Source organism: Pseudonaja textilis, chromosome 1 (genome assembly GCF_049901715.1).
Source record: "Pseudonaja textilis isolate UNSWEBS1 chromosome 1, rPseTex1.2, whole genome shotgun sequence".
Classification (NCBI taxonomy): domain Eukaryota; kingdom Metazoa; phylum Chordata; class Lepidosauria; order Squamata; family Elapidae; genus Pseudonaja; species Pseudonaja textilis.
Window position 1 is genome coordinate 5924804 of NC_141990.1, and position 22920 is coordinate 5947723.

The 22920-nt window shown below is 45.5% G+C and overlaps 1 protein-coding gene across 6 annotated transcripts in view; it reads left to right on the plus strand.

Moving 5' to 3' along the window:
• The window catches only part of BCAS3 (BCAS3 microtubule associated cell migration factor), a 604042-nt gene that overhangs the window by 312523 nt on the left and 268599 nt on the right, over window positions 1-22920 (plus strand). For all 6 annotated transcript variants that reach the window (XM_087924910.1, XM_026710222.2, XM_087924916.1 and 3 more), the window contains 3 exons: window positions 8046-8146; window positions 12663-12859; window positions 15117-15214. In XM_087924910.1, the coding sequence (XP_087781036.1) occupies window positions 8046-8146; window positions 12663-12859; window positions 15117-15214 (396 nt within the window). The remainder of the gene's footprint in view (window positions 1-8045; window positions 8147-12662; window positions 12860-15116; window positions 15215-22920) is intronic.

Here is a 22920-nt window from a genome sequence, read left to right on the forward strand (position 1 = left end):
GAACTTCTTAAAAAACGGCCGGTAGTTGGGGAAGAGTTGGACTCCCGTCAGTGTATGGAGGTCAGTTTTCAAAGCCACATGTGAGGATTTAGTGGGCCGAGTCCTCCTGACGCTAATGGGAGTCAAACAGCTAAATCCCGGCGCTCGGCTTTGAAAATTTACTACTAAGCCTCTTGACTTCTCACTACATACTTTGATTGTAACAGTAATCCATGGTTAACATAATTTTCCCTGACAATAATGTCAAACATACTATTGAAAGCAGTGCATTATAGAAAGATTCTGTAAGTTCTGTAACTCTTTAAAGATGGCCCCCATCAAGTCGATTTCACAGCTGGCTTCGCCAGCAAAATTTATTGTGGCGCACAAAAGAACATTGTATTTGGTGTTGGAACCGTTGTACCGAAAATTGACACGGCTCAGATGTGTGATGTGATGGGCCATTTTTCATAAAAAGAGGAGGGGGTCTCCGTGCTTTTTAAAATTAAGCTTTGGGGTCTTTGGTGTTCCTTGACCTTTCTTGTTCTCTTGCAGACGTTTCACGGCCCAGCTAGGTAACATGATCAGTCTAGAAAGGAGCGGGTTTTGTTTTCTGTTTATATACAAATGGCTAGCCTGTCAGTGTTGGTCGGAGTGTTCTTGGAGGTTTCTTGATCAGGCTGCAGTTTGCTGTTTGCTTGATCGTTTGTCTGAGTTGGTTACTGCTTGATTGAAAGTATAATTTGCACTGATGATGTTACCTAGTTTGGTTATGAAATGTCTGCAAGAAAACAATCAAGCTCAGACAGCACCAAGGGCCCCACAGTTCAGCCTTGAGCTGCAAATATCCTCTTCTATCAGAAATTAAGTGTCAGGATTCCGGCAGTTACCCCAATTAAATCATGAGTCTCGAGCCAAACTTCCAAAACTTCGAAAGGATTTATGGCGAGTTAACATGTCTGACACTGCCTGGGTGTAGCTGACTCTGAGACACATAATTCATTGTCACCCTTGACCCTGGTTTTCCCCTCCCCTCTGGGTGTATTGCAATTCATATTCTCCAATGGGACCCATCCATAGCCCAGAGTCATCAATCAGGCTCTCCAGTTACATCTCTGCATGGCAGAAACTTCAGTCACCTGGTTGCTATCTTTGAAAAACGGTATGGAATGCACTTTCGATTGCCAAGCTGCCGCATTGCTCTTTCAAACCCCTTTCCCTCCTCCCTTTCTGTTGGCAACTCTAAAAAGACCATAGAAATATTTTATGAGTTGACATTAAGCTTGTTTCTCAAATGATCTTGGAAAATGTATGCCAACCTGGATACCACAAGACCCACCGACCGTGGCTTGTGAGTTGCTAATAAACTCATCACGCGTTGACTGTAATATCAAGGAAGGAATCATCATGAATGATGATTCTGCACCAAATCTCCTAGGCAAAACCTTTTGGAGCCCACCTGCCTTCAACAGTTTCCCATGGAGAACTATGCAGGAAGTCCTCGAGGTGTGACCACAATTGAGGCCAAATTTTATGTTGCTAAGTGAGGCAGATGTTGAGTGAGTTTTGCCTATTTTAGGACCTTTCTTGCTACAGTTGGTAGGTGAATCGCTGCAGTTGTTAAGTTAGTTATACGGTTGTTAAGCGAATCTGGCTTCCCCATTGGCTTTGCTTGTCAGAAGGCCGCAAAAGGGGAACCACATCACCTCAGGACACAGCAATGGTCATAAATATCAGTCAGTGGTTATATAGGGGGGGGGGGGGGCGGGGGGGGGGGGGGGGGGGGGGGGGGGGGGGGGGGGGGGGGGGGGGGGATGTGGGGTGGTGGGTTGGGTTTTTTTTGGTGTTGTGTGGGGGGTGGGTGGGGGGGGGGGGGGGGGGGGGGGGGGGGGGGGGGGGGGGGTTTTTATTTTTTTGGGGGGGGGGGGGGTTTTTTTTTTTTTTTTTTTTTTTTTTTTTTTTTTTTTTTTTTTTTTTTTTTTTTTTTTATTTTTTTATAAAATATAAAAAATAAGTGTGGGGGGCCTCTGAATTTTGATCTCGTGACCAGGGAGAATCTACAGTGGTTGTGAAAAATGGTCCCAAGTCACTTTTTTTAGAGCTGTTGTAACTGTTGAACAATTACTAAATGAACCATTGTTAAGTTGAGGACTATCTGTAATGAATTTGACCATCTCTATTCCCTGCCCGCTTCTTGTTGGAAATAATATATCGGCTGCCATATAACTTCCTGAATAAATGAACCAACGAATGAATGAACAAACAAACGGGCAAATGAATGAATGAATGATTCCAAAGTGCTTGTCATCTTAAGCTTCTCTGTTGAGTTATAGTGGTTAGTGGACAATCACTTCAATATGAGCCAGCCATGTGCGTGGCAGCAGCCCAAAGTGCCAATGCAATAAACAGAGGGACAGAATTAAGATCACGTGAAGTGTTAGTACCACTTTATACAGAGGTGGTATATTCAGCAGGTTCTGACCAGTTCTGGAGAACCGGTAGCAGAAATTTTGAGTAGTTCGGAGAACCGGCCAATCCCGCCTCTGACTGGAGATTGTACAGTACCCTTCCCCTGCCACGCCCACCAAGCCACGCTCACAGAACCAGTAGTAAAAAATTTTTTTGAATCCCATCACTTTTATAATGCTTTGGCAAGACCACACTTGGAATACTGCCCATTTGGTTGCCACAATATTTAAAAAAAAATACTGTGAGTCCAGAAAGAGTGCAGAGAAGAGCATCAAAGATGATTAAGGGACTGGAGGCTAAAACATACAATGAACGGTTGCAGGAACGGGGCCTGGCTAGTCTAGTGAAGAGAAGGACCAGGGGAGACATGATAGCGGTCTTCCAATATTTGAGGGGCTGCCCCAAAGAAGAAGGAGTCAAGCTATTCTCCAAAGCACCTGAAGGCAGAACAAGAAGCAACGGATGGAAACTCATCAAGGAGAGAAGCAACATAGAACTGAGGAGGAATTTCCCAAAAGTGAGAACAATTAACCAGCGCAATGAGTTGCCGCCAGAAGCTGTAAATGTTCCATCACTGGAGGTTTTGAAGAAGAAATTGGACCTCCAGGGTCCCTTCCAACTCTGTTGTTCTGTTGTTCTGTCCGAGTTTCTGGCTCTGTAACATGGAATGTCGTGACTGTATTGTCATTTTCTTCAGCTACCCTCCAAGCAGCCATCCCAGGTTTCTGGAGATTTCACGCTGGCCCTTTCATCGGATACGTGAAAGTTTGACACAGATACACAACATTCCGTTAGTTTCAGGATGGAAATAGCGCACCTGTGGTTGCATTTTAGCATTTGTCGTGTTGCGGGCTCCTTTGCGGCACACAGAAATGTCCGGGTTTTGTAATTATCTGTGACTGTCCTCCAGGGAGGAATGTAATGAAAGGGAAAAGAAACCGGATCCCTGTACATGGCTGCTGATAGAAAAGCTGGGAGGAAAAAAATGAATAATTGAGCATCTAGAATATCGCAGCCTTGCAACGTGGGGCACAAAGCAAGCCGCTTTTTAGAAGAGGGGCGGGGATCCTTGTGTCTCTTTATCTTTTGGCTTCACTGCTGCGTTGTGTTGTGGTGATGCTCCTACTACACAGTGCCTCTCAATCTTGGCAACTTTACAACGTGTGAACCACAACTCGGAGAGTGGACGTCCAAGGTGCCATGGTTGAGAAACAGTTTCCTTCAGTAGCTGAGTGAAGTTTCTGTGGTTAAGTCCCCAGGCTAGAAAACAGGAGACAGTGAGTTCTAGTCCTGCCTTAGGCCTGAAAGCCGATTGGGTGACTTTGGACCAATCACCAGGAGATGGTGAATTCTAGTCCCGTCTTAGGCATGAAAGCTGATTGGGTTACTTTGGATCAATCACCAGGAGATGGTGAGTTCTAGTCCTGCCTTAGGCATGAAAGCTGGCTGGGTGACCTAGGGCCAATCACCAGGAGACGAATTCTAGTTCCACCTTAAATATGAAAGTTGGCTGGGTGGTTTGGGGCCAATCACCAGGAGAGGGTGAATTCTAGTCCCGCCTTAGGCCTGAAAGCTGCTTAGGTGACTTTGGATCAATCACCAGGAGACTGTGAGTTCTAGTCTCACTTTAGGCATGAAAGCTAGCTGGGTGACTTTGAGCCAATCACCGGGCGATGATTAATTCTTTCATGCCTTAGGCATGAAAGCTGGTTGGGTGACTTTGGGCCAATCAACAGGAGAAAGTGAATTCTGGTTCTGCCTTAGGCATGAAAGCTGGGTGACTTTGAGCCCATCACCAGGAGACTGAGAGTTCTAGTCCCATCTTGGGCCTGAAAGCTAGATAGGTGACCTGGGTTAGCAACTCTCAGCCCAATTCACTTCACAGACTTGCCTTGGCGAAAATAAACGGAGGAAGGCATGTTGGGTATGTTCGCTGCCCTGAATTATTTGTAATTAATCAGGCAGGATACAAATAAACAAAATAACGATGCCATCTTGCCTCACCCTGATACACCTATCTGCAAGCTGACATCAACCTTCATGACCCCGGAATGCTACAATTGTCATAGATATATACTAGTTGCTTTGATGGTCATAAAGTGAGGACTTTTGAGCGCCAGGAGATCCAGGCAGTTCAAATGAGTATAAAGATGTATTGCAAACTTAAGACTCTACAAGAATCTGACCAACTAACAGTCAAGGGAAATGAGAGGGAAATAAGAATGGCAGTTGAGCTGGATTTGTGACGTATGACATATTCGACCCTTCCCTCAGCCTGGTTGTCTAGGACTGTTCGTAAGTTGCTTTTTTCAGTGCTCTTGTAACTTCGAACAGTCATTAAACAAATGGTTGTAAATTGAGGACCACTTGCACTGTAAACTTACCTGGTCTTACTTTTAATCATTAATGGAGAAGTCAGCCAGAGCAAGTGCTAAAAATTCTACCTCTTTCCGTAACCCTATCATTCACTCACTATCAATCACTGAGCCCTGGTGGTGCAGTGGTTAGAAAGCAGTATTGCAGTATAACTCTGCCCGCTGGCAGGGATTTGATCCTTTCTAGCTCAGCGTCGACTCAGCCTTCCATCCTTCCGAGGTCGGTAAAGTGAGGACCCAGATTGTTGGAGGCAAGAGGCTGACTCTGTAAATGGCTTAGAGAGGGCTGTAAAACATGGTAAAGCAATATATACGTCTAAGTGCTATTGCTACTGCTATTGCAAGCAAATTGTGCCTGCTGCCAGGAGTTCAATCCTGACCGGCTCAAGGTTGTCCCATCCTTCCGTCCTTCCGAGGTCAGGTAAAATGAGGACCAAGATTGTTGGGGACAATAGGCTGACTCTGTAAACTGCTTAGAGAGGGCGGTAAAGCACTGTGAAGTGATATATAAGTGCTGTTGCTGGCAAACTGCCCACTGCCAGGAGTTCGATCCTGCCCAGCTGAAGGTTGTCTCAGCCTTCCATCTTTCTGAGGTCTTTAAAGCAAGGACCCAGATTGCTGGGAATGATATTCGGACTCTGGAAGCCACTTAGAAAGGGCTCTAAAGCACTATAAAGCAGTATATAAGTCCAAGTGCTATTCACTCACTTCAATCACACTTCAATCAGGCCAAATCTGATATTCCTTAGTATTTATCCCGCCTTTAATTTCAGGTGTTCCTCGTGGCAAACCAACCTCCTGATCCCTCTAAGGTATCTGGTTTAGAACTTTTTCACACGATTCTACATTTTTTCCCCCCGCCCAGCCTCCATATATATTTTTTTTTTAAATTTTCTTTTTATAAAATGCCCGGCAGTGCTGCAATATGTTTGCTTGAAAAGGCAGCTGCTGCCGGGATGCGAGGCTTCTGCTAGCACCTGCCAGAGGGATCTCGGCCAACTTCATTGTCGAGGCAGCTTCAAATCGGTTGCATTAGCATCAAGGTGACTGGATGTTTATGCTTCTCGAGCCTAATGGCTTCTGAGGAGTGGTTTTGTTCAGGTCTTTCAACCGGCGCTTAGCGTCTCGTGAAGTGGAGGCATTTAAAAGAAGGGGAAAGGCCGCAGCCAATTCTAAATGACAGGACTTGCCAACGGTGCAGTGACCTTGTAATCGTCATCCTCTTTTGGAAAAAAAATCATTTCTCAAAGCAGCAGAAGGCAAGACATGAAAACAATGGATGGAAACTTCATCCAGGAGAGAAGCAAGCTGGAATTAAGGAGAAACTTCTCAACTGTGAGGACAATTAACCAGTGGAAAGTGCTTTTTTCAAGAGGCCACTGGACTTTTTTCTGATTTTTCTTTGAAGACGGTTCACTTCTCATCCAAGAAGCTTCTTCGGCTCTGACTGGATGGTGGGGAATGGAAGGATTTCTATTCCTTGCATAAAAAGCTGGTCATTTGCATCCTTCTAGAAAGTCGTGGAGGCCGCTTGGAGGTTTGTCAGATTCCTCAGGGTCACCTGAGTGGTGCAAATGGCTGTGGAGCCTTCTTGGAACTGCTGAAAGGACCGTGTGGTAGAAGGCCCCACACCCATTTGCACCACTCGGGTGACCCTGAGGACACTGGCAAACCTCCAAGCGGCCTCAGTGACGCACTAAAAGAACGCAAATGACCAGCTGTCTGCAGGGAATAAAAATCCTTCCCTTCCCCACCATCCAGTCAGAGCTGAAGAAGCTTCTTAGGTGAGAATCGAAACGTCTTCAGTGAAAAATCAGAAAGTCCAGTGGCCTCTTGAAAAAGCGCCTTTGGGACAACCAGGACCTGGAGGCCTGGGAATCTCCATAGACATTTAACCAGTAGAACTTCTTGTCACCAGAAGTTGTAGGTGCTCCATCACTGGAGATTTTTAAGAAAAGTCTGGACAGCCCCCTGTCCGAAATGGCATAGGGTCTCCCGCTTGAGCAAGGAGGTTGGACTAGAAGACCTCCAAAGTCCCTTCCAGCTCTGTTCTGAATCGGAACTGAATCTTTACCTAAACCTCTTCTGAAGGTGTTCTTGGTTTTCCTAACATTCCTTTCTTAACAGGCTTGAATAAATTTCTGATATTCTGGATCGGTTTTACTGGTCATCAGAATCTTAACATCCGTTGCTTGGAGCCAGATGAGGTCAACCTAGTACAGATAGTCCTTGACTTACAATAATTCACTTACTGACTGTTACAGCGGCACTGACAAAAAAAAAGTGACTTACGGCTGTTTTTCATACTTACGACCGGTTGCAGCATCCCCCGGGTCACGTGATCAAAATTTAGGTGCTTGGCAACTGGCATGTGTTTATGATGGTTGCAGCATCCTATGGGGTCACAGGATCCCTTCTTGCGACTTTCTGACAAGCAATGCCCATGCGTAAACTAGATTCACTTAACAACCATGTTACTAATTTAACAACTGCCACGATTCATTTAACAACGACCATGTTTCTCCCAAAGTTAAGACCCTGTCTTATATTTTTTGCCACAGAAAAAAGGCACCAGGTCTTATTTTCGGGGGATGTCACTAACTGATTAACCTCACTTGTGCGCATCGCCCCCAGCCTCCTTTTCACTGTCAGAGGCCTTCAGGAATTTCTTCTTCTATGGCCGGCAAGGCTTTTCCTGAAGGCCTCTGTGGCCGATAACAGAGCTCTGGACTGATTTGGAGCTTTCTTATCAGCTACAAAGGCCTTCAGGAAAGCCTTGCCAGCCTTGCTGGCTGCAGAAGAAATGGGCCGGCAAGGCAGGTGTCGGGGTGTGCGAGGCCTGGCTACAACTGTCCAAAGGTAAGTAGTAGGGAAGCTCCACCCCTGCATCTCCACCCTGGCTTAATTTTTACCCTTGCACTCCGGAGTGGGCGGGATCTTAATGAGGGCTTATTTTGGGGATAGGGCTTATATGGGGCACCTGTGTAAAAATCAAGCTAGGACTTACTTTCAGGATAGGTCGTATTTTGGGGGAAACAGGGAACAGCCAAGAAAGTTTGTCAAAGGGGGCAAAGCTCATTTAACAAATGTTTCACTCAGCAGCATAAATTTTCGGGCTGAATTGTGATTGTAAATCAAGGACTCCCGGTGTGTGCTTTTTTTGACATTCTCTTAATCGTCTCTGATTTCTTTCTTGTCTCATGTCTCCCCCACACCCAACAGTAGTTCCGCTGGGAAGCCCAGGACCGATCACCCGTCATGAATCTTACGACAGCTTAGCTTCTGATCACAGTGGACAAGAAGACGAAGAATGGCTCTCCCAGGTAACGGTTGATGGATTGTCGGAATACTGCAGGAGCCATTGGAAAAAGAACTATTGTTTTATTTTGATAAATTTATGGGCCGCCTATCTTAACATGTGGCTACTCCAAGCCACTTACAACAATCAAAAAGGAAGAAATGAAAAGAGTGTAAGCAAAGCAGAAGTAAAAGAACAGAACAGTAAAAGAACAGAATAAACAGAGTTGGAAGGGGCCTGGGAGGTCTTCTAGCCCAACCCTCTGCTCAAGCCGGAAATCCTATGCCTTTACAGACAAACAGCCGTCCAATCTCTTCTTAAAAACCTCCAGTGTTGGAGTATTCACAGCTTCTGGTGGCAAGCTGTTCCACTGGCTAATTGTCCTCACTTTTAGGAAGTTTCTTCTTAATTCCAGGTTGCCTCTCTCCTTGATTAGTTTCCACCCATTGCTGCTTCTCCTGCCTTATGGTGCTGTGGAGAATAGCTTGACTCCCTCTTCTTTGGGGCAGCCCCTGAGATACTGGAAGACTGCTATCACGTCACCCCTAGTCCTTCTTTTCATTAAACTAGACATATATCCAATTCCTGCACCCATTGTTTATATGTTTTAGCCTCCAGTCCCCTATATCTGATTTACCTCATAATATAATAAAATAAATAAAACAATAAAGTCAAATAACATAATAAAATATAATTCCAGTATTTGAGGGGCTGCCACCAAGAAGAAAAGGGGGTCAACTTATTTTCCAAAGCACCAGAAGACAAGAAACAATGGATGGAAACTAACCAAGGAGAGAAGCAACCTGGAACTAAGGAGAAACTTCCTAACAGTGAGGAAAATGAACCGGTGGAACAGCTTTGCCTTCAGAAGTTGTGGATGCTTCGTCACTGGAAGATTTTAAAAAGAAACCGGACAGTCCCTTGTCTGAAATGGTATAAGTTTTCCTGCTTGAGCAGGGGGCTGGACTAGAAGACCTCCAAGGTCCCTTCCAGCTTTATTCTATTCTATAATAAATATAAATAAAATAACAATAAAAAGGCCTGTCTGTCCCAGGAAAGGAGAAAAGGTGAGGCGTTTTTCAGAAGAAGAACCGAAGAAGCTTCTTGGATGAGAAGCGAAATTTTTCTGAGGAATTTTTTTTAAAAAAAAACCAAGATAGTCTTGCTGCCTTTTGTAAAAGCACCTTTGATACAACCATTATCTGGACGATTGTGAGTCTCCATAGACATATGTCCAGTTGGGTTGTTTGAATATGCACAATATTTAGTTACTTTTATTTATTTTGTTGAGCATGTATTAGGTATCAGATATAAGCATATAAACGTGATTATTAATACTTGAAATGGGTAAGAATAAAAAGGAAACATTAGGACAGGAGCGGTAGGCACATTGGTACACTTATGCACACCCCTTAAAGACCTCTTAGGAATGGAGTGAGGTCAACAGTCAACAAGCAGAGGTTAAAGTTTTTTTGGTGTGTGTGTGTGTGTGTGGTGTGTGAATATTCCTGCGGCATTGATGCGGACCTACTGGATTCCTCTGGAATCTTCCTTCTTTTTCCCTTAAAAAAAAAAATAAGGGATCCCATCCTCTTGGGGAGAGCGTTCAGGAACGCCTGTGGTTTTTTTTGTGTGTGTGTGTGTGTGTGTGAAGCCACCGCATCACCTCCACACTCACACAAAAGTGACTCACACAGCAATGGAAAGTCATCCGGCAGTCCCTTTTCCGCCGAGAGAGAGAGCGAGAGAGCCCGCAGCCTTTTGTCCCCCCTTCCAGATGGAAGTGCTACTGCTGGTTCTTCCATTGTGACAATGGGGACGGAGCCCTTCGCCTCCTCCCCCATAGACTTCGCTTGTCAGAGGGGTGGGTGGGTAATGCATGCTGTCATCGGGAAGGGGACCACAATATGTCGGCCCTGTGCGTTTCAGACGGAGGAGGGTGAAGGGGGTGACTGTGAACATCTGCCTTTCCTGGCCTTTGCTGGAATGGCAGAAGCATCTGTTTACTCTCGGCTCTCGGGGAGCGGATGGCGGACGGGGCTCCACGTCGGCAGCCTGCTTTCCATCGCGGGCCTGCTAGGGCATCAGGCGGACGGCTTATGGCGCCGCCACGAAAGAGCGAAAGGTGGACGGCGCACGGGATGGCCTCCTTGCTCTTCCCTCCAGCCTTGAGAACAGCGGCAGAGTTACAGAGTGGGGAGGGATCCTAGGGGTCATCTAGTCCAACCCAAGCGGGAGACCCTACCCCATTTCGGACAAATGGCAGTCCAGTCCCTTCTTGAGAGCTTCCAGCTGACTCATATTTATGACCTTGGCAGTGTCCTGGGGGGAGGTGGTCAGGCGATCCCCTCTTGCGACCTTCTGACAAGCAAAGTCAATGGGGGAAGCCGGATTCACTTAACAACGGTCTTATTGAATGAACGGTTGGAGTGATTCACTTGACAACCCTGGCAAGAAAGGTTGTAAAATGGGGCAAACCTCATTTAAATGTTTCCTTTAGCAACATAAACCTTTGGCTTACTTGTGGTCATAAGTCGAGGACTACCTGCATTGGGGTTTGATGCACTTCCCACTCCTGTCCTTCTAGGTCTGTACCATCTCTGGTGCTAAACGGGGTTGCAGGGTTCCAAGAAGACCCTGTGTGCAGTTTAGGGGTTTTTCCTGGGCTCATCCTGACTCTTGCTCAAGGAATAGGCGGCAGTTGTGCCTAGGAGGGCCTTGAGGCAACTTGGTATTGTGTACCAGTGACACACTGCCTGGAAACCTCCGCTGGCAAAATATAGTGGTACAAGCCGTTATGTATTTTTCTGAGACAGCATGCATCCTATCTCTACCTCTCTAGTGTACATTTAAAGTGACAATAAAATTTTTATTCTATTCTACTCTTATTTCTATTCTATTCTATTGTACTCTACTCCACTCCATTTTATATTATTTCTATTCCATTGCATTCTATTCTATTCTACTCTTATGTCTATTCTATTCTATTCTATTCTATTCTATTCTATTCTATTCTATTCATTCTCTGTTCTGTTCTATTCTACTCTGTTTTATATTCTATTCTACTCTGTTTTATATTCTATTCTATTCTACTCTTATGTCTATTCTATTCTATTCTATTCTATTCATTCTCTTCTCTTCTATTCTCTTCTCTTCTATTCTATTCTATTCTATTCTATTCATTCTCTGTTCTATTCTGTTCTGTTCTATTCTATTCTACTCTGTTTTATATTCTATTCTCATTCTAATCTAATCTAATCTAATCTAATCTAATCTAATCTAATTCTTATTCTATTCCTATTCCTATTCTACTGCACAGACTGTGTTGATTACCAGTTTGTTTCTGGGTCTAACTCAAGGTGCTGGTGTTTTTCTACATAATTGGCATGGGACACGGTTATTTTGGGAACCTCCGCTTCTCAATTTCATTTGCCTATCCCACTAGATCTAATAGAATGGGCATGTTTTGGGTCCATCCTCTAGAGCAGGGGTCCCCAGCCCCCAGGTCGCAGCCAGGCCGAGGCCTATTCCCAACCAGGCCGCCCAACCAGCTGACCTGTGTGTGCAATGCGCATGCGCTCCAGCCTTCCAATTGCGTGGCCCAGTTCCCCTCTTTCCGCACCCACCGCAAAGGTTGGGTGCTGCTGATCTAGTGAACTACGTCTAGCTGGCCCTAGGGGGCAGTCCTTTTCTGCTGTGTGGAATCTCCTCCCCCTATCCCAGGTGAGGTTGTTCTCATCACATCTATGGACATTCTCAGTCCTCCAGATCATGGTTATCCCAAAGGCACTTTTTCAAAAGGGCACTGGACTTTCTGGACATTTCAGAAAGACATTTTGCTTCTCATCCAAGAAGCTTCTTCAGCCCTGACAGTAAAGTGGAGAAGGGAAGGATTTATACTCCTTGCAGACAGCTGGTCATTTGCATCCTTTTTAGAGTCATTGAGGATACTTGGAGTCCCAAAGGTGTTTTTTCAAGAGGCAACTGGACTTTCTGGTTTTTCTTTGAAGACGTTTCGCTTCTTATCCAAGATGCTTCTTCAGCTCTGACAGTGAAGTGGGGAAGGGAAGGATTTATACTCCTTGCAGACAGCTGGTCATTTGCATCCTTTTTAGAGTCATTGAGGATCGAGTGAGGCCACTTTCTGGTTTTCTTGAAGACTTTCTCATCAAGAACTTCCTCAGCTCCTCAGGGTCACCCGAGTAGTGCAAATGGGTGTAGAGCCTTCTTGAAACTGCCGAAAGGGCTGTGTGGCAGAGGGCTTCACACCCATTTTCACCACTTGGGTGACCCTGAGGACACAGACAAGTCTCCAAGTGGCCTCAACGACATCCTAAAAGGATGCAAACGACCACCTGTCTACAAGGAATTTAAATCCTTCCGTTCCCCACCATCCAGTCAGAGCTGAAGAAGCTCCTTCAAAGGGAAAAACAAGAAAGTCCAATGGCCTCTTGAGAAAAGCCTCTTTGGGGGACATCACTTCTAAGCTTCTGAACGTCCCTCAAGACCTGTGATGCATTGTTCAGGTGTTCTCCTTCCAGGTGGAAATTGTGACTCACACCGGACCTCACCGCCGCCTCTGGATGGGGCCTCAGTTCCAGTTCAAGACTATTCATCCTTCCGGCCAGACCATTGTGATTTCCTCTAGTTCTTCCGTGCTGCAGTCCCACGGGCCCAGCGACACCCCGCAGCCTCTCCTGGATTTCGACACCGATGATTTGGATTTGGACAGCCTCAGGTTAGATTGTTTTTCCCCAGAAGGAGAACAAAAACAAAAAAACAAAAACTCCTTTCCTATAATCACCCCAGGGTTATAGACTTGTAACCCTTCGTTCGAACTTACGACGTTGCTGAAAAAGGTGACTTACGACCATTTTTTCCACACTTGCGACAGTTGCAGCATCCCTGTAGTCGTGCGATCGAATTTTTAAATGCCTCGTTATGGCCTTTTCAGTGTGAACACAAGAGCCTCTCAAACCATTCTGGAGAATAAAAAAAGTCCTGGAGAGTGTAAAAATCGAGGGTGAAGGTGCATTCTCCAAGCTTGCAGGTTAGTTTCCGAACACTTTGTTACCACGATCGGTAATATCTTCAGTGGAGTTTACGGGGTGTCAGTGTTCTTCTGTTTATGAGGGCTTCAGGTGTGGGTGTGTCAAGTGAGGGTCTTGTGACAGGTCAGGTGTCAGTCATCAGCTCGGTTGGAGCAACGCAAAAATCATTGGCCACGCTACCACGTGCCACACTGGTGAGTCCATCGAAGCCTGGCACTCCACAGGCAATTCCACCAAGAGACACATCTACCTACAAACCGGCCTACACACCCTAGAATCCAAATCAACTACACCACCAACCAGAGATGGCACCAACCCTCAACCAATCCACTCAACTCTCCATGCCACCAGCAGTTCAGCTCCCAATGACCCTGACCTGTAACCTCCCTGTCATGCCCCTGTCGGAATCTGATTCCAAGGGGGTGGCCGAGCAGCTGACAGGGAGTTGGAGTGTAGCTCCGTTGGCTGTGAAAGAAACTGGGGAAGGGCAAAGTCTGGCTGGGCAGAGCAGGGGAGAGGGAATTCGAAGGAAGATCCAGGCCCACCCCCTCTTCATTCTAGGGCACACAGGGAGGAACGGAAAATGGAGCAACGTGAGTTGCATGGCTTACCGGGGAGGAAAAGGCCCTGATTCCCTTCATTAGCTGCAGCTGAGAACACAGTGTTTAAAATTGCACCCAGAAACTCTGACTGAATTTCCTCCACTTAAAAACTGTTCTTGGGAGAGTTTTTTCCTCCAGCCGAAGGTAACCTGGACATTGGGGGCAAAGCTGGAGGTATTAGAGGGACTCTTCTTACTTATGTGACTGTGTTGCCTTTGTGCCATACCCCGGGTCATCACACTCCCCATCACAAGACCCATCACTGATGACTCACACCGGGCCCATCACAAGACCCTCACTTGACACACCCACACCTGAAGCCCATATAAACAGAAGAACACTGACAGACCCTAAACTCCACTGAAGATGTTACCCAGCCTGGTAACGAAACGTTCGGAAATCAACCTGCAAGCTTGGAGAACGAATCTTTACCCTCATCCTTCCTTCACCCGAGCTATCGAAATTCACCATTCTTGCAAAGTATAAAACTATTTTGCCAGTGCAGGTTTAATGGCAGTCCATGAACCACGGTGGCACAGTGGTTAGAGCGCAGTACTGCAGGCTACATCTGCTGACTGCCGGCTGCTTGCAGTTTGGCAGTACAAATTTCACTAGGTAGGTAGGTAGGTAGATAGACAGACAGACAGACAGATATGGAGGAATAGATAGATAGATAGATATGAAGGAATAGGTAGGTAGGTAGGTAGATAGATAGATAGATAGATAGATAGATAGATAGATAGATAGATAGATAGATAGATAGATGATAGATACATAGATATGCAGGAATAGATAGATAGATATGCAGGGATAGATACATAAGTATGTAGGTAGGCAGATAGTTAGATAGATAGACAGACAGACAGACAGACAGATAGATATGGAGGAATAGATAGATAGATAGATATGAAGGAATAGATAGATAAGTATGTAGGTAGGCAGATAGGTAGATAGATAGATAGATAGATAACAGATAGATAGATATGGATATGTGTTTAGAATGCAGTATTGCAGACTGACTGCCCACTGCCAGCAGTTCGATCCTGACTGGCTCCAGGTTGATTCAGCCTTCCATCTTTCCGAGGTGGGTAAAATGAGGACCCAGATTGTTGGGGGCAAGAGGCCTGACTCTGTAAACTGCTTAGAAAGGGCTGTACAGCACTGTGAAGCGGTATATAAATCTTAAGTGCTAGTGCTGTTGATATTACATACCGTAGCTCAGTTATTGCATTCTGAATCGGGATCTAGATCGTTGTGTTGCCTCTGTTTCTTGTTCTGTATGCCCTGTGACACTCTTTTCGACCAACGGATCCTTCAAACGGACCATGGTTTGTATTTTTAGAATCCAGCCCGTCCGTTCTGAGCCTGTTAGCATGCCCGGATCATCGCGCCCAATTTCTGATCTTCAGGGAGGATCTTCAGCAACTGATGCTACCTCAGGTAGGAAAGGGTCTATCAGACCTAAAATGTTTTTTTTTTAAATGTGTTCAGTTAATGCACATGGATTTTCCGTTGATAACATGTTTATGAGAGTAAATCAAACTGAAGGTATTTTGTGGATGGACCAAATGAACAACTTTATTCCATCGTGGTTGGAAGGCGTGGGATTACTGCTTGGAAAAAATTTTGAAATTGGGACCGTCCCGTCTCTTGTTTAGGTATCCCGAAAGTACCGATGCTGTCTTTGTGGCCAAAGGACAATATCTAATTGGTGATGGTATTGATTGGGATATCGATAACACCCGAACATGGAAGGAACGTTGAACGAGCTAAACTTGCTTGGATATATCAGCATGTCTTTTGAAGCGTTAGCCGGTTCTGAAGTTTGGAACCACAAGGAAATAGCTGATTTGGGACAACTTCATGTGAGACTTGTTGGCCTCCGTTGAGTGAAGGGACAGTCATGTTTCATGCGGATCTCCTCCAAAGGCTTGTTTTTTTTCTGACTGGATGTAAGATGTCGATTGTAAGCTGGATAAGGGGAGAGGAGAATCCTTAAACCCCGTGTGACGGGAAGATTGCTTGGGTAGGGAAAAGACTCAGCTCGTTGCGATGGGTCTTTGAGAGAGAATTGATCCTCTAAAATAGAGGTCTCCAAATTTAGCAACTTTAAGACTTGTGGACTTCAACTCCCAGAATTCTGGGAGTTGAAGTCCACAAGTCTTAAAATTGCCAAGTTTGGGGACCCCTGCTTCTAAAGTATTGTGAGACGTTGAACGATGGTGATGGTTCGTTTTCAAGAGTGGCGAGGATCAGAAATCTAATGGGCGTCTCAAGACTCTTGACTGAAAGCTGGAATGGTCCCATACAATCTTCTTTGCCATGAACAACAAAATAATAAACTGGAAGAGCTTTATAGCTCCCGCTGCCTTAAGAAAGCTCAAAACATTCTCAAAGATCCATCTCATCCTGGGCACCCTTTTTTTGAACTATTACCGTCTGGCAGCCAGTACAGGATAATAATAAAATCAAGGACAAATAGGCTGAAAAACAGCTTCTATCCCAGGGCAGTAGCTCTTTTGAATTCTGCTGTATAGTGCAGTGTTGGTGCGGTGTCGAGGGTTTTCGATTCAATGTGTGGAGGGTGAAGGGTGTGTGTTTGTGTTTATTTTCATGGTCACGATGTGCACTGAAGATGGTGTTCGATTTCATTGTACGAGGTGCAATGACAATAAAGTAAACTAAACTAAACTTATCACTGTGCCATCCACACAACTCTAGTTGGCGTGGCGTTAGGGAGGAGGACAGGTATTTTTGGCACTGGCTGGGGATGATAGATCCGTCCTGATAAGGCGTTTTCCTGAACGCGTGATTGCCGCGTTGCCGCATTTATTCAAGGGCAAGTACAGGGCAGTTTGACTTTTAACATTCAGCTCTATCACTTCCAGAGGTTTTGGCCAGGGCTGGATTTATCTTCTTCTTTTATTTTTCCCCCCCAACAAAATTGCTCATAAGTGGAGTTATTAAACACACAGCATTAGTAAAAACACTTGGGGCTGGAGGAGGGTTTTAATCTTCAGTGTTTCGGAAATCCCTGGAGCCCCGTGATTGAATTGAGGTTTAAACTGCTAAAGGAAACTGAACCACAGAGAGAAAATTGATTTGTGCAAGTTGTCTAAATAGGGTAGAGTTAAGGGGAAAGCAACCGCCATATTCTCTCTCTCTCTCTCTCTCTCTCTCTCTCCCCCTTCTTTCTTCCTATCGCTCTGTTTCTTTTTCTTTCTCTCTTTTTCTCTTTCTCGCTTTCTTCCTATATCTCTTTCTCTCCCCTTTTCTCTTTCTTTCTTTTCTCTCTCTCTCTTTCTCTTTTTCTCTCTCTTTCTGCTTACCTTTCTTTCTCTCTTTGTCTCTCTCTTTATCTCCTCTCTCCTTCTCTCTCTCTCTCTGTCTCTCTCCCCTTCTTCCCCTCTCTCTCTCTTTCTTTCTCTCTTTCTACCTTTTTCTCCCTTTTTCTTTTTCTCTTTCTCTCTCTTCTTCTTCCTTCCTGTCTCTTTTTCTCTCCCTTTCTTCCCATTTCTCTTTTACTCCCTTTCATTTTCTTTCTCTTTTTTCTCTTTTTCTTCCTGTCTTTCTCTCTCTCTCCTTTTCTTCCTATTTCTGTTTTTCTCCCTTTCTTTTTCTCTTTCTTTCTCTCTCTTTTCTCTCTCTCTTCGTATCTCTTTCTCCCTCTCTCTTTCTTGCTCTCTGCATTTTTTCTCTCTCTTTCTCTTTTCTCTCTCTCTCTCTTTCTCTCCAATTTTTTACTCTCTTCAGCAAGCTTCCACTCGTTTCAGTACCTTTTCGAAAGGGGACAGACCGTCTCTATAGACCACCGGAGACTCTTCAAACAGCGTCTCTGCAGAATGGGGTGATTTCCAAAGTAATCTGTTGTACCTTATCACCTTGTCCTGCTTATTCTCCATCCTATCTTTATTCTAGTACAGGGGTCCCCAAACCTGGCAACTTTAAGACTTGTGGACTTCAACTCCCAGAATTCTCCAGTTGTTGCGATTGGCTCCATTTTACGACTTTTTTCTTGTTGCTGGTTAAGGGAAGCACTGCAGTTGTTAAATTGGGAACACGGATGTCATGCCCTTGTTGGAGTTTGATTCTGAGGGGGAGATTGAGCAACTAACAGGGAGTGGGAGTGTGGCTCCAGTGGCTGTGGAAGAAACGGGGGAAGGGCACAGTCCGGCTGGAAGGAAGACCCAAGCCACCCCCTCTTCATCCTAGGGGATGCAGGGAGGAACGGAGGAGCAACATGGCTTACGGGAGAGAAAAGGGCCCTGATCCCTTTCATTAGTTGAAGCTGGGAGAACAGGATATAAGAAGGGCGTTTGCACACAGCACCTTGCTGGAAGCAAAGCGTGGATTGTCTTTGTCCTCCTCCCAACTGTGTGTGCTATCGTTATCTTTTGGAAGTCTACAATTTACTATCCTGGCCTGTTGTGTCAATTACTTCAGCGTGGTTTGTGTTGGGTTTTTTTTATTTCAAATTTATCTATGCTTTGGGTTCAGACTGCATTTCTTCCCTTTGTAGATTGTTTTTGGAAGAGTTTGATCTCCAGCCGAGGATAATTGGACATTGGGGGCCAAGTTGGAGGCATTAAAGGAAATTTATCTACTTTTGTGACTTTGTTATTTTTGTGCCACGACCCGGGTCATCACAACGGATGTGAAGTGGAATCTGGCTTCCCCGTTGATTTTTTGCTGGTCAGACGGTCGCAAAAGGGGATCACATGACTCCGGGAAACGGCAACCATCATAAATGTGAATTGGTTCCCAAGCGTCTGAATTTGGATCACGTGGTCATTTGATGCTGCAACGGTCATAAGGGTGAAAAACGATCCTAAGTCAAGTTTTTTCAGAGATGTTGTAACTTTGAACGGTCACTAACTGAACTGTTAAAAGTCAAGGACTACCCATATTCCCATCGGGAGACAGGAACACTGGAATACCGACAGAAGAGAATATTTGCAGCTCAGGTTTGATCTGTGGGGTCCTTGGTGCTCTCTGAGCTTGATTATTTGCTTGCAGACGTCTCGTGACCCAACTAGGTAACATCATCAATGTTAGAAGGAGTGGGGTGCGCAGAGTGGAAGAGGGTCCCTCCATGCTCTCTGAACCTGGAGATTTTCCTGCAGATGTTTCATTACTAAAACTAGGTAGCAACATCAGAGAGCAACAAAGACCCAACAACTAAAGGTGGTGTTCAGCCAGTTCTGACAGATTCTGGAGAACCGGTAGCGGAAATTTTGAATATTTCGGAGAACCGGTAAATACCACTTCTGGTCAGTCTTGTCCCCATCTATTCATTGATTGGCTGGGTCTCCTTTGGTTGCCCTGCACAGGAGAACAGAGCTGGAAAGCAGGTTAGTGGGGTGGGGAGGGAATGGGGATTTTACGGTATCCTTCCCCTGCCACGCCCACCAAGCCACGCCCACCATGCCACGCCCACAGAACCGGTAGTAAAAAAAATTGAATACCACCACGGCCTACAACACTGTAGGAGTTTGCTTGCACGTTAATTAGCCTGCACAACATTCAGCAGACCTTATGCATCTGATTTGGGGGGATGAATTGGTTTACTTGTGGTGGATAAACTGCTTTCACACACACACACACACACACACACACACACACACACACTCCTCCCTTTCCTGGTCGAGAACTGATTTACACATTTTGGGGACGGACCTGAGCAGTGGATCTCCCAAAGGGACCCACCCATCCCCATTCTAGCCGTTTTTCTTCATTGGCCAGGTGATTTCTTTTTATATCCCTTCTCATTCCTGGCAAATCTTTATTTATTAATAAAAGGCAGGTTAAGCGGCATTAAAACAGAAGCTTCCTGATCCAAAGATGGGGTGTTTTTTTTTCCCCTCTCTCTTTCTCTCTCTTTCTCCCTCTTCTCTCTTTCTCCCTCCTTCTTTCTCTCTCTCTTTCTCTCTCTTTCTCCTTCCTTCTCTCTTTCTCCCTCCTCTTTCTCCTTCTCCCTCCTTCTTTCTCCCTCTTTCTCTCTCTCTTTCTCTTTCTACTTCTCCCTCTTTCTCTCTCTTTTTCTCTTTCTCCTTCTCCCTCCTTCTCTCCCTCCTTCTCTCTCTCTTTCTCCCTCTTTCTCTCTCTCTTTCTCCCTCCTCTTTCTCCTTCTCCTCCTTCTCTCCCTCCTTCTCTCTCTTTCTCCCTCTTTCTCTCTCTCTTTCTCCCTCCTCTTTCTCTTTCTTTCTTTCTCCCTCCTTCTCTCTGTCTTTCTCCCTCCTCTCTCTCTCTTTTCTCTCTTTCTCCCTCCTTCTCTCTCTCTTTCTCCCTCTTTCTCTCTCTCTTTCTCCCTCCTCTTTCTCTTTCTCTCTCTTTCTCCTCCTTCTCTCTCTCTTTCTCCCTCCTCTCTCTCTTTCTCTTTCTCTCTCTTCTCCCTCCTTCTTTCTCTCTCTCTCTCTCCTACTGCCTAAAGTCTTTTCTTTATCATTCTCCTTGTACAGTAAATATTCTGCTTTCCTGCTGAGGCTGCCAAAACCTCCACCCCAAAACGGCTCTACTGGTTCTTTACGACGACCATTTTATTGGAAAGTCAAACCTCCCCGCCCCCCCTGCCCCCCATATCTGTACATTTGCTGTTTGGAAAGGCTCAAGGAAGGTGAATAGGTCATAAATTTTTACTATCCCTCCCCAAACCAGGAAGTGATTCTTCTCTTATGACCCGTGTGCGCGCCTTGTACTCTCCAAAGATGCTTATCTGTCTCTTTGATGGCTTTGGAGCCCCGGCAAGTACACTTCGCATGGCGCCTTCCCTTATCGAGGCTCTATCACTTGGGTTCTGGGTTGTGTTTTTTGGTGTTTTTTTCATCTTTAATTGATTTTGTAGCACATTTTATACCCCTCCTTCGCAACGACCCTTCCTTCCCTCCCTCCAAATACGGAGGGGTAGGCCCTGCTTGACACAATGGCGGCATAATTGATTAGACTGGGCCGGATTTGAGATGTTTGCTCTGTGTGTGTGTGTGTGTGTGTGTGTGTGTGTGTGTGTGTGTTTTAAGGTTACCGAGTTATGAATTTTTATGATCGGAGCCGCCGTTGCGGGAACAAGGAAGGGTAATCGCTCAGAATGCCGAAACAAGGAAGAATAAAAACCCTTTTTTCTTCAGTTGACTGGCTCATCCAGCTGAGGTCTGCGGCGTGTGCTTTTGAATTCTCGGCTCAAGGTCCTGTTTCCAGCCCCCACCCCCCTCTAATCAGACCAGGCGGTCCTCGACTTACAACCCTTCATTGAGCGTCCGTTCGTCATTGTAACGGCGCCGAAAAAAGTGAGTTATGAGCATTTTTCACACTTCTGACCGTTGCAGCATAGCCACGGTCGTGGGATCAAAATTCAGGTGCTTGTCCACCGGTTTGTATTTGTGACGGTTGCGTTGTCCCGAGGTCATTCGTGATCACAATTTGAATTCCTCCTTAGCTGGCTTCCAATATGCAAAGTCAGTGGGGGAAGCCAGGTGTGCTTAACAACCAAGCAACTCCCTTATCTTTGTCTTTGCTGAGCTGTGGTCGTAACTCTTAACTCTGAACAGTCACTAAATGAGAGTAAGTCAAAGACCACCTGGACAGAATAACAGACACTCCGTGGCTGATGGTCTGCAGAGATTCTCCATTGTCCAGGTCATGGTTGTCCCAAATGTGCTTTAATTCCAGGAGGCAACTGGACTTACTTGTTTGTTTTTTTCCTTTGGAGGACGTTTTGCTTCTCATCCAAGAAGCTTCTTCAGAATCTCTACAAATGTTTAGCAATACAATTTGCGATGAATTCCATTTGAATGGTGTGGGAGTAGGAATGGATTTCCTGAAGGAAAAAAAAATGCAGACTACAGGAACCAGGAGACCCTGAGGACACAGATAAACCTCCAAGTGGCCTCAACGACCCTCTAAAAGGATGCAAATGATCAGCTGTCTGCAAGGAATATAAAACCTTTCGTTCTCCAGTATCCTGTCGGAGCTGAAGAAGCTTCTTGGATGAGAAGCAAAATGTCTTCAAAGAAAAACCAAGAAAGTCCAGTTGCCTCTTGAAAAAACACCTTTGGGACTCCCAAGTATCCTCAGTGACTCTAAAAAGGATGCAAATGACCAGCTGTCTGCAAGGAATATAAAACCTTTCATTCCCCACCATCCAGTCAGAGCTGAGGAAGCTTCTTGGATGAGAAGCAAAATGTCTTCAAAGTAAAACCAAGAAAGTCCACTTGCCTCTGGAAAAAGTCTCCGGGTGACGGGATCTGCAGCCTGCCCATTTTGCTAGATCTGCTAGATCAGGACTGGGGAACTGTGGCCCCTTTAGGACTTGTGGACTTCAACTCCCAGAATTCCTGAGCCAGCCATGGCATGGCTGGCTCAGGAATTCTGGGAGTTGAAGTCCACAAGTCCTAAAGGCGCCACAGTTCCCCATCTTCTGTGCTGGATTATATTATAATAAGGTTGATGGTACGGCTGGAGAAGGGCCACATACAAACACTAACGATGCTGGTGACCATCAGTTAGTTGCATCAGAGCTAGGGGGTGATTTAATTACCTCAGCAGGACTAAAATTTTGGGAAGAAATTGCTGAAAAAATACAAAGAATTAGAGAACAGACAGTGACTCGACTGGGCAGAACCAAAGGAAAGGCATTTCAGGGAAGGAGGGGGGGCATGGAGTCTTTATAAAAGTATATAAAATTACACATAATGTAGAGAAAAGACACCTCTTTCCAGCTTATAATGTATATCCCAGCATCGTCCAGTGAAATCGATCTAGCAGGATGGCCAAGACCAGGCCTAAGAGGGATTTCTCTGAGCGGCGGGTAATAAATTTCGTGAGTTTACAGCCGCAAAATGGGAAAACAGATGCATGTTCAACCTTTGTGGCTTTAAAAGAGGAACTCGCAGATCCTAAGGCCACCCCTCCCCATTACTTCTCGTTATGGCTCTATGGCAGGGAGTCCTCGACTTACGACCGCAGCGGAGTCCAAAATGTCCCCGTTGCTAGAAAAGGCGGTGATTTGAATGTAAATGTGAATATGACCTGTCTTGCCACGGTTGTTAAGGGAATCGCTGCAGCGGTTAAATCAGTCATGCTTGTTACGCGAATCGGGCTTCCCCCATTGACTTTGCTCGTCCGAAGGTCGCAAAACAGGGATCACATGACCC